Source organism: Phyllostomus hastatus, unplaced genomic scaffold, assembly GCF_019186645.2.
Source record: "Phyllostomus hastatus isolate PE091 unplaced genomic scaffold, TTU_PhHast_1.1 phas_contig_62, whole genome shotgun sequence".
NCBI classification, from domain to species: Eukaryota; Metazoa; Chordata; class Mammalia; order Chiroptera; family Phyllostomidae; genus Phyllostomus; species Phyllostomus hastatus.
In genome coordinates, this window is record NW_025333921.1 from 9486118 (window position 1) to 9498760 (window position 12643).

General features: G+C 32.2%; 1 protein-coding gene across 2 annotated transcripts in view; it reads right to left on the reverse strand.

The window, feature by feature from the left end:
- Nucleotides 1-1051: 1051 nt before the first annotated feature.
- The window catches only part of KLHL28 (kelch like family member 28), a 29096-nt gene continuing 17504 nt past the window's right edge, over nt 1052-12643 (reverse strand). For both annotated transcript variants that reach the window (XM_045848606.1, XM_045848607.1), the window contains exons 3-5: nt 9917-10360; nt 7784-7992; nt 1052-5695 (exon numbers count right to left, since the gene is read on the reverse strand). In XM_045848606.1, coding sequence (XP_045704562.1) covers nt 5532-5695; nt 7784-7992; nt 9917-10360 — 817 coding nt within the window. In that variant the 3' untranslated portion in view covers nt 1052-5531. The remainder of the gene's footprint in view (nt 5696-7783; nt 7993-9916; nt 10361-12643) is intronic.

The following is a 12643-nucleotide window of genomic DNA, read 5'->3' on the forward strand; positions in this document are numbered from 1 at the left end:
TATACTAAATAGAAAAAAAGTTTAAAACTGTTTTTACAGTATGCTGTTTTGTAAGGTAATGGGGAAGGTAGTGTACTCATATTTTCAAAATGAAACAATGGAACCAGTATCTAATAAATGTGATTACCTACAGTGGGATAAAAATGAACAGAGTGGAAGAGATGGGAATGCAGACAAACCTTTTGTGAATCCATCTTCTCATAGAGTTTCAACTTTGGAGTCAGGTAAATATTTATATCACTTAAAAATAAAATTAAAAACATATCCCTAGAAATGAAAATAGTAATGAAAATAACCTAAGTGTACAGTAAATGTAAAGCAATTATGCTTTAACCAAATAAAAATTTTACTGTATTTAACTCTAAAACCAGGGGTATTTTTATTGTTTATCCTTGTGAAATATATTCTAAGGACAAAAAAAATTATAAAGACATCTTAACTGCATTCATTTTTATTTGTATCATATTGTTATTTCAAAACTAAAAGTATGATTAAAATAAATCAAATAGGTAATTATGTGAATGTTGATAGATACCATGATTTTCAGGCTAAGGGGGAAAAAACTCATTACAAATCAAGAATTAAACCAAAAGTCCCTTTTCAAGAGTATCTAAAAATATGAGACATTTCCAATCCTTGCATGGACAGGTTATCTGAATCCATTCAAGCCTGTGGTTTACAACTTCCTTAAAGATGGCATCTGGATCTCAATTTCTTGTTTACAGCTCTTCCCTTTAGGAGAGTGGCTGGTTACCTGATGCCACCCAAAGGGTAAAAAAATCCTCTTGAATGTTACCTTGTCTGCCTCAAATAAACCTTTCTTGTAAGAGTGGTTACAGAATCTAAAGGATAGAAAGCTGGGACTGCATTGAACTTATCAGCTCAACTCTTGTGCCTGCACTGCTAATAAATGTTTCTTTAATAAGTGTGTGAATGTGTGGTTACCCTACACCCACCTCAACTTTTGTGGCTACCAACTGTTTACCAAGAAGAACCTAAAATCTGAGCATGCTAAGTTAGCTTAGGTTAGTTCACAATTGACACAAAGTCATGTTTTTCAAATTTATTCTAAACATTTCACATTAAATGAAATTTAACCATAGTCATTACAGAGCATTACCACAATAGTACAAAGAACTTTTAAAATAAAAAACAAAATACAACTTTCAACAAGTTAAATGTCACTTTCCTATGTAAACAAAAATAAAATGAAACCCTGATGCTAAAAAGATACATATTCAGAGGTAAAATATAGACACAGAAACATTTAAATATTAACATAATCCACAACTAGATCACATTCTTTTCAAGAGAGTACATATATCTGTACTCTACATCTACAAAATTTCAGAATCCTATTAAAATCAGAACCATCTCTGGTTTATGATACAGCAGAATTCATAAGGCAAAAATATAGGCATTATCATCCAGTTCTTTGATTTCATTTGTATTTTAAGGCAAACTTGGAACTTTTTGCTTGGTATTTTAAAATAAATGGGACCTACACATGGTAACAGCAAAAATAACAATAAATTATCTCTAGTTAAATAGGTATAAAAAACCATATGGATAACAATTTTTCTCTCTGCAGAGAACTGGACTTTTATGACTCCACATTCATACCAATAACTTGCAAACCTATAGTATTTAAAACTTAACTGTATTCTTGACTCTTTGCAAATGTATATGAACACTGAATCAATATACTGGAAATGAAAATCCAATATATATCCAGCCACAGAATAATTAAAACACGTCTGATTTAAAGTGCCATTTCACAAAAGAGAAAATGGGTTAAAAGGTAGAACTGGATATTAACTTGACTTGTGGCATCTTGTAATTTCTTAACTTTTAGACTACAGAGGTTATAGAGGTTATCACATGTTCATTAAACTTTAAGCAGTATATTTACTCTAGAATCTGATTTTCCTAAAAATGAGCACTTAGGTGACAATACCAGAAATTCAACACCAAAACACAAAACAGAGCATTATATGTACATATATTTCCTTCAATGTCAGCCAGAGCCTTGATAATATAGTTAGTATTTTTTAAAGCTTCTATAATTTTGTTTTTCTACTAGAAAATACATTATCAAGTTCCGGGAAATTTGGATTTCTATAGACATTAGGTTTTTAAAATAATTCTCTTTCATGCCAATAAAACTTAAGTGAACATTAAAGGACACAAATGTTTATACATAAACTGGGTCTCTAATTACTTCTTATGATGGTGGAGATTAAGAATTAGATTCACACTTTGCCATAATAGTTCTTTGGGTAGAGGTCTCCCTCACTATATTTTACTGAGTGAAAAACTTGTTTACATTTCTAGTTTCTATAGTATCTATCACAATATCTCATATATAGGCCCTCCATATTTGTCAAATTATCAAAATAATTTTCAAACCTAATGTTTTCCTAACACTTGATATCACTCCCTATAATTTTATATTCATTCATATCTAAAACAATATTAGCAATGACAAGTAGAAATTACATAAATATCCTTTGGGCTACATTAAAAAGCACTTAAGTTCTATTACTATATTCAACAAATACTAAATAGTCAAACATTCCTAAATGGTTAAGTCTTTGTAACATAATTATAAAAGGCAATTATCTTCCAATTGATTTAGACAATTTATCACTGTCATTTTTTTCAAAATTTTTGGGGGGCAACCTTAACTGTCTCTTCATTGATTTCTAATATATTGATATTTAACCCTGTGAATTTATAATCAAATATCTTTATCTTTTTTAACATAAGACACATGTAGCTTTAAATTCACAATTTGTCAGCAGAGTATTCATAAATAAACTTCTCAAAAATCTGTACAAAAAGCCCCTGTTGTAAAGTTATTAATTGTCAGGTCACATTAATACCTCCAGTTGTGAACAGTAGTACAGTAGGTTTGGCAAACCTGAAATAAATATAGTTAAATTTGGGGGTTTTTTCCCTCTTCCTTTTACAGGTTTCAAAATTTGTTCTCTGGAGCCCTGGCTGGTGTAGCTCAGTGGATTGAGTGCGGGCTGGGAACCAAAGTGTCCCAGGTTCAATTCCCAGCCAGGGTACATGCCTGAGTTGCAGGCCATAACCCTCAGCAACCACACATTGATGTTTCTCTCTCTCTCTATCTCCCTCCCTTCCCTCTCTAGAGATGCGTAAATAAAATCTTAAAAAAAAAATTTGTTCTCTGGTACATGAGTCCTATTATTGCCCAAAATGTTTCACATTCAGTATTCTTCAACATCAAATTTGGATTTTTCCAAAGCAATGATCAATATATGTCTTTGATCTAATTTATCAAATGAAGTATGTATTTTATACTAATTTGGTAGTGGCAATGATACAGAGTAAAACACTATTAAAATAAAATGTATAGTATAGCTTTGTTTACAATTAAAATAATTTTGTAGTCTTTCAAATTCCCTTCTGGGGATAAAGGATTAAAAATAGAACAACAGGATGTATTTAACAAGCTTATTGACATAAATAAAAAGAAAATCAAGTTGGGACGTATACATATGTGATACAATCTATTTTAAACTGCTTTTCTTTAAATAAAGTCTAGGCCAATCACAATAGTGCACCTTGTTTCTACTCAATAAGTTTATTCAAATCAATTAAAAAGTTATTGCTATATATCATTGTTTTTTTAAACAAGCAACATAGAAAATACTCAGCCTGTCAAGTTTATTAGTAGCTCCTGTTGAGTTCTTAGTTAGAAGAGACTAAAAGTCACTTGCAAGGTTTTATAATCTGTGCAAATATTCATAAAGCATGATACTAATGTTTAAAGGTGATTTTTACATAGTTTGGTAGTATATATTTAAATCTACAACTGGCAGTTTATGGAAGAACAAGGAATAACAGCAAATTGCCTGGCTACAGTTTTCAAGAAATAACACATATGCTAACAAATGAACTTACATTTTTATAATTAAGAATGGCTTCTAACAATAGTTTAAAACATGGCACTTAAGAATGCAGTATGAAATTTTCTTACAAATATACACTGGTTTTGCAGAGACTATAAAGAGATGGTGGGCAGGTAAAAAAAAAGAAAACATGGAAAAGAAAAGAAAATGACTATAGTACCAAAAATAAAAGTACCGACATCCTGATAAAAATGCAAGGTTAGGTGTTCAAGACTAATAGACATTCACTAAAACATGCTAAAACAAAATGAGTCAACCACTTCTTTCAAATACACTGTCACTTGGCAATAAACAATTTTGCTTTAAAAGAGCACTTCTTTAGTCAAAATAGGACCAAATTTAGAACCATTACTCAAGTAAACACTAAGTTCCAGTTTTCCTCAGTAACTTTAAAATATTCAGTTACCTAAGAAATGCAGAGTAATGTATAACTGCCCAGTGCTTTAAATTTAATGTATATATTTCTATTTTTAAGGACATGTAATATTTAGTACAAGAAGAAAGATCAAAATGTATCTTTCTTTAAATCACTATGGAAAGCAGAACATGGGTATTTATGTGATTTTTGGATGCTATCATTAGTATATTCACTAACATTTTTAATAAGTACAAATAAATCAAGCCAGTAAAAATGAAAAATACTATCAAAACATGTCATGCATATCTCATACTGAACATCCAAAAGAACATTGTTATAGCTTTGTTATAGTTCCTACATTTAGCACCATTTTTATATTGGAACACTTGAAAAAGCAAACGAATGTCTTAAAAAACTGAAATTATTATAAGGATGTATGAAAAACTAATATACACTAAGTATGATACTAAACATTTGTCAAATATTTACATCAACACGGGGAAGCTTGCTGTACTACTAAAAAATTAAACTGATATGCTTAACTCTATCCATGCTTAGCATAGCATAGATGGGTAAGTAAATTCAACCAGCATTAACCTGCCCATATAAAAAAGATATAAACAGTAAATATGACTTCTTTAAATAGGCCCCCAAATATCATGATAGTAAAAGCATTTGTCTTGCACAGTTATTATGTTCCCAGTCCTAAAGCCATTTAGCAGAAAGAATGTCCAGGTGAGCCACTATGGCATATAATTTACACCCCTTAAAAGTACCAAAAAAGCAGCCCTTTATTTAAAGTGTAAAGCATATGAATTTATACCCAACAGACAGTATCAGCACTCTGTCCAGTCATTTACTACACTCCAGCATCCAAACATCATTTATCCTGGTAAATCATGGTACATATAGAGGAAGAGAGCTAAAACTTAAAAAAAAAGTTTTCCCCACATATACACTTACAAACATAAAACTACTTTATCCTAGTATTAGCAGGGGAAAAGTGCACAATTCAATTAGCAAGATCTTTCCTTTTTTTTTGATTATCCATTCACTGTGTAATAAAGAACAACCAAAGCTACTTCTCAGTTCAAAGTACCAACAAAACTTGGAGTCTTCATGTCATTTCAAGTTAAAAAGAAAGCAATGCAGCTTTGGAGTTTTAGAAAACTGGGCATCCTTTCATGCGACATGAGGTTCATCACCTCACTATTTCCATGAGTCCACACTTGTCAAAGTGCAGTTAATCCAAAATTGCAGCGACAGTATATCATGCCAGCTGAATCCAGCCATGTATCTGAGATAGGGTCATATTTCTGCACGGTGTTCAGATAGGAAGACCCTGAGTGACCACCGACTACATAAAGGTAGTTATCAATTACTGCAGCACCAACTCCTAGAAAAGGTGATTAAAATGGAGAAAAAACATGTTAAACATCTCGTAAACTTCTCACTAAAAATAAGTCAATTGATATCTTAATGTTTTCTTAAAATACATTTCAACAATCTATTAATCATACAAACAATACAGTAACATCCCTGTATATAAAAGTAAGGTAAGAGTTGAAGTCTTTCTTCACTTTTGCTCCCCAATCCTACTCTCCCTCCCTCTTCCTTCACAGGAAACTAATATTAAAAATGCAGTAACTCCTTTTCTATAGTTTCTGTTAAATTATTTGTCACTATTATTAGTTTATGAACTCCTTGAGAGTTGGCACTATTTTTCAAGTCATCTTTGTATTCCTTTAATATTTTGCACAGGATTACACATATGGTAGGTACTTTTTAAATAAAGTCTTGGGTAAGTAAAAAAAAAAAAAGAATGCAGTAAAGTGCACTGCCCACCTTGATTATTTATGACTCAAAATGTTTGTAATACAATGTTTTTAAAGGAGAATGAACATGAAAAAAAGAATGTACTATATATTTTTTCATAAGCTTTCTTCTCAGTTCATATTTACATATATTTTACAAAAAAATCATTCATTTTTACCAGGTTTTCAAATACAAGTATCCCCTTCTTTTCAGAAGTTCACATTACACCATTCTGCTTTTATGAAAAACCTACCTTACATTAGTATAGTTGACCCCTGAACAATGCAGGGGTTAGGAACACCAACACTAGCACAATCAAAAATCCAAGTAGAACTTCTGACTGCAAAAACTTAATAGCCTACTGTTGACTCTAAGTTTTAATGATAATATACACTCGTATGGTTGATTAACCCATATTTTATAATTACATGCAGTATATACCATATTCTGACAGCAAAGCAAGCTAGAGAAAAAAATTAAGAAAATCCTAAGATACAGAAAATATATTTACAGTATTAAAAAAATCCCTATGTAAGCAAACTTGAGCAGTTCAAACTAATGCTGTTCATGGGTCAACTGTACACGTTTCACTAATAAAAAAAAAATCTGAAGATTTTTGTTTTTATAAGAAATGGCAAAAAGTGAAACTACCATTCAGCATTTGTTTTGCAGCCAGCAGGTATAGAAGCAGCATGCACCCTATGTGGTGAGAGTGGCATTGACAACCTCCTTCCCCGGGAACCACACTCAGTAGCTCAGCATCAAGCCACAAGAGCTCTGACCTGTGTCTGTGAGCATCTGTGCTTTATCTCAATTTACTCTGGGCATCCATTAAAAAGGTATGTCCTAACATAACTGCTTCTAGGTTTTAGCCATTTCAGCTTACTGAAAGGTTTCATAGGAATACTCTATTTTCAAGTAGTAGGGGAAACCTATATATTGAAATATTTAAAATATCTACTGAGCTACACAATTTCTGCTCTAAAAAGTCTACTTTATATGTCATAGTTCTAAAAAGAACAAGGCTGCCTGAATTTTTTTACATGCTCAATTTTTTATGGCTTTCTCTCCCAATGACATCATGGGAACTAATTATAATAAACAATTAAACAGTTCATTCCATTTTGTCCTTTCAGTTTTCTTTGCAAGTTTATGTTTCACGAGTTTCTTAAGTCACAAATTCAAAGAATATCCTAAAGTATTCCACCAATAATTAAACACTTTCCCTTTAAAATAATGTGATTTCAGTAGGGCTCAAAGATAATTTCTTCTTTTCCTTGATGTGTTTGTTTTTCTCTAGGAATCCTGAAATCCAACTTTTTATTGACCAGCTATAACCCTTGAGGAGGAGAGAACATTTGAAAGTGAGCAACAAAACAGAACATCTGAAGATTGTGTGTGTGTGTAAATACAGAAAGATGACATTTGTTATATGAATGAAAAGAGCTTCTATAAGATACATTCTATTACCAGCATTTCTCAAAATGATAATATGCACATTGGCATAGTAAAACCACACTAAAAAAATCTATGCAATTTTGTCTAATCTAGTTGCCTGCAGTTTACCTCAAAGTTTTTTACCCCTGAACAAGTAATACTGTTTACTATCATATTCCATCACTATAAAAACACTGTGCTATATGTTAGAAATTAGTTAAGTTATTATTACCTGTTCTGGGTTCTTTCATTGGTCTACACAGAGTCCACTGATTTTGATGGGGGTCATATCTTTCAATACTTGACAAATGTGAGACACCATTATGTCCACCTACCACAAAAATAAAGCCCAGCATGACACCCACACCAAAGTGAATCCTTTTATCTGCCATAGATGCAACCATCTCCCAGGAGTCCTTACTTGGATCGTAACGTTCCACACTGCAAATATTCACAGAAGAAAATTAATTCACATAGTCTGTGTCATTCTTCCTACTAAAGCAAAACTAAACCCCACCATTTGAACTCTTAAAAGTTAAATAAAAAGTCAGATAAAAAACCAGAGTAGTTTGTCCCAAATGTTTAGATTTTGCTAGTGAGATTGCAGGGATAAGAGATTACCTTGTGGACCAGGTGCAAAAATAATCATATGCCATCCCATTATCTATCGTGAAGCAGTAAAGTATATTAAGGTTATAGAACTTCTGGAGTCAGAAAACCTGGGTTGAAGTGCTAATGAGGCATATCTAGGGCTGAATAAACCCTACCCTTACCATTATGGATATGTGTAACCCTGGTTAAGTCATTTTGTCTCATCCACAAAAATGACAATATACAACCTCAAAGGATTCACATAAGAATGAAGTCAGATATGTATGCATGTGAAAGGATTTTGAAAATCACCAACTGAATGTAGATGCATTCGAAGGACACTAAGACTTCTACACAGCTAAGGAAAAGTGGAGGGAAGGAAAGAAGAGGATTTTTTGTTTTCATATAGGAGAATTCATGGTGGTTTATTACAAAGCAAATACTGCAGACTTCATAACATTAACTAGCTAATCATACAAATCTCAGAGTGATTTAGGAGAATTCAGGGATCTAAGTCAAATCTGCAATCCAGAGAACACTTGGCATTTCCAAGCTGTATTATGAAAATCCAGATCAAATCAGAATTTCCAAAGAAGTTTCTCTAGAAAATACCAGAAGGCCTTTTAGCCTATGCTTTTCCTTGAAGGGGCACAAAGGCAAGCTTGTTGAGCTTGTTCTGGTCTTAACATAACCTCTCCAAAAAATCCTAAAGCATTGGAGAGTCAGTGACATAATTCTGGAGTTCTGAATGGAGACAAGACTGTAGACTAGACTGGGATATAGCTAAACTATAACTGTTTCTGAAAGGTCACCAGGATAAAAACCACTAGAGCAAAACATTGGACAAGAGTCACCAATGAACTGTAGCAAAAACCTAAAGTTCAAGAGCATTATCTCAAAACTAAAACACTTAACCTTTCATCTTATAAATTTCTGTCAGCAACTTTTCAAATAATAGAAATGTTGCCTGGGACCCAAATATTTTTCCTTCAACTAAGGGAACAACAGAAAAAGAGAATACTTTAGCTTACACTAAAGTATTTATAGATGAGATGCTGTTGTGCCATTGCTTTCTCAGTTAACAAATCACAATGTATTCTTTCATTAAAATGCTCATAATAAACCATATACCACTCTAATTAGTATTAGAGATAAAATGTCTGGAACATCAATTTTCAACAAAGGTTCAGAATTATGATTAATTTTCCATATAAGCAGTCACTTTATGTGTTTATTTTTCTGATATATTTTTCTCCTTCATTGACAGGATAATACACAGAAATCTCAAATTCAGCATGTAGCATAACAGCATCACATAACACATGATTATAGAGTAAGAATCCAGAAAGAAGTATTTAAATAAGGCTCTAAGTTTATATGATGCATTATAGTAATGTATAAGCATACAAAAATTACACTTTTCAAGTTTTTATTCTACTAGGTAATGCAATAACAGGCCTATCACACACACACACACACCCAGAGTCTAAAGTTGTCTAACTTTATCTTATTTTCAGATTTCTGAATTTTAAAATCCATTTATATTGATTGAACGAAAGTAAAATATAGTAAGAGGAACTGATTCTTAGGTTTGTACTAAATCCCCAAGTAAAACAATTACAGTTATAATCAGGGAGCATATCAAATTTTCAAAATGTCTATTAATATTATACACTTTAAAAATTAAAAAGATAAGTTAATTTATACACAAGAATTGTTTAAAAATCAGAGATCACTGTTAATACTTAAAAAATCTACAGCTTAAGTTAAGTACCTGTTCATGTGGGCAGGACCATACCCACCAATAGCATATATCATTCCATCCAGCACAGCTGCGGCAAAACAACTTCGTGTTGTAGTCATTGGTGCCACAGGTTCCCATTTTCTTAATTTGGGAATATACTTCTCTACAGATTGTAAGTAAGACTGTCCATCATAACCACCTAAAGCATAAAGTTCTCCTGCAAGTACTACTACTCCAAGGGTGCTTCGGTGCTCATTCATTCTCTCAAGAGAAGTCCAGGTATTTGTATCAGGATTCCAGCATTCTACTGAATTTTCATGTGTTCTGACAGTGAAATCAGGACGCACGTCAGTTTCAATACCACCTATAACATACACCTTTTGGTCTAAAACGCATATTCCAAATTCATGGCGAGGCATGTTTAAGGGTGCCAAACCAATCCAAGAGTCATTCTGAGGAAAGTACATCTCCACACTAAAGAATAAGCAGAAAAAAATTAAATTTTAAAAATCAAAATGATCCATAAACAAATACAAATGTTTATTTTCATTAGTAATCAGGGACATGAAATTCTAACCACAATAAACCATGACACACTTTCTAGACTGGGAAAATTTAAAGTCAGATAATAGCTAATAACTATTGGCAAGAATGTGGAACAAGGAATGAATACTTTGTTAGTGACAGTGTAAACTGACAAATCTACTCTGGAAAACAATTTCACATTATCTGATAAAAGTGAAGATATACACGTTCTGACGCAGCAGTTTCATTCCTATGTATGTCTTCTACCGAGTGCCTATTACAGTCAGTTTTATACCAAGCACATACACAGAAATGTTCATAGCAACACAACACAATCATCCATCTAAAGGAGAAGGGATAAATAAGATGGTATATCCACCCTATGACTGAACAACTCCATTCTTAGATATGTTCACAAAAAAAAGGTACACATTGTATATGTACAAGGAAGTTCATGGAAATATTACTTGTAAAAGTTAAGAACTAGATGTTTTTAAATGTGCCAAATGTTCATCAACCAAAAAATAGTTAAATTGTGGTATGTCATAAGAGAATACCACACATCAATGAAACTGAACAAACTACAACTGCATGCAACAGGGATGAAACTTATGCATATAATATTGAGGGAAAGAAGACAAATTCAAAAGAATATATTCTATATACCATATTTTGCCATGTACAATGCATCCCTGTGTATAATTTTGGCCCAAACTTTCAGGAAAAAAGATCTTTTAATTTTTTATTTATATTTAGAAACAAAATTGATTATTGTATTTCAGGGTATTATTTTGCATATGGATGTTATCACTTTCTAGAGTTATACTTTTAATGCATAAAATAAAAGAATTAAAAACATTTATATAGGTAAAGAATTAGTACTCTCCATGTATAATGCACATTCTTATTTTTCCCTCAAAAATTTGGGCAAAGAAGTACACATTATACAAAGCAAAATATGGGTAGTTCCATTTATATGAAGCTCAAAAACATTACCTTTGGGGAGGACAGGGAGGGAGCTCAACGGTGATTTTTGGGTGTTGGTCATGTTTCCTATTTCTTGAACTTCAGGTTCGTAATATTCATTTTGTGGTAATTCCCTGAGCTTAGAATTTGTGAACTTTTCTGTATGTGTATAGACTTCAATTTATTTTTGTAATTAATGTGTTCATTGTAGAAAATATTATGTCCATATACTATGAAACTAATGAACTATATCCTCATGCAGTATCACAGATGAATTCTGTAAATTTACTGTTGAACAAGAAAATACATATCTGAAGAATATATATAATACTACTTCATTTATATAAAAATGTGTAAAACTTAATGATATATTAGGACACTTATAAGATGCAGCAAAATTATAACACAAAGCAAAGGGATAATGCACAGAAAATTCAGAACAGTGGTTCCTTCTGGGGGAGGGAAGAAGATAGCTTCTAGCAGGGGCATAAGGGGACTTTAAAGATATTGTTATTAGTCTATTTCTTAAGCTGGTTAATAGATACTTGGGTATCTATCATACATATTATATATGGTTTCTTGAATTTATAGATATTTCATTACAAAAAAAAGTTGGGAAAGTATCCAATGTCCCAGGCTCAAAATGCACAGCATAAAAATATATTTTCTTTATCATATATGGTCAAAATACATTAATTCATTCAATAATTACTGAATAACTAAATGTAGTCTTGTTATATTGCTTGTTTTAAAAACGTGAATTTGTTCCAATGAGAACAATACATCAGGAAACTATTTGATCTTAAGAAGAGCAGTTTCACTCAGATGGTGGGGACATATACTGACTGGAGTGGCTCAAGAGAGAATGGGAGATAAGGAAGATAAAATAGTGGGTATAGACAATTTTTCCAAGGCTTTTACAATGAAGAGGAGGCAGCTATAAAGAAGAGCAAAGGAAGACGACAGAGTCCTAGGTAGATTAATTTAATCTGGGAGTTTAAACTAGAACACGTTTGTATGCTGCTGGCTACTATGCAGTAGAGTGGGAGAGAAAGTGATAATACAGAACAGTGACAGAATAACAGTAAAAGCAAAGTCCTTGTGTAGAGAGACGGAATGGAAAGTGGTGAATGGAATAAACGGAAAAGTGGAGGGTTTGTTCTTACTAATAAATTGGTAGATTTGGTGATGGGAAGTGAGATAGCTCTCTTCAGATTGCTTCTATCTTCTCAGTAGAGTAAGAGAGAAGGTCATCAACTGAAGAGT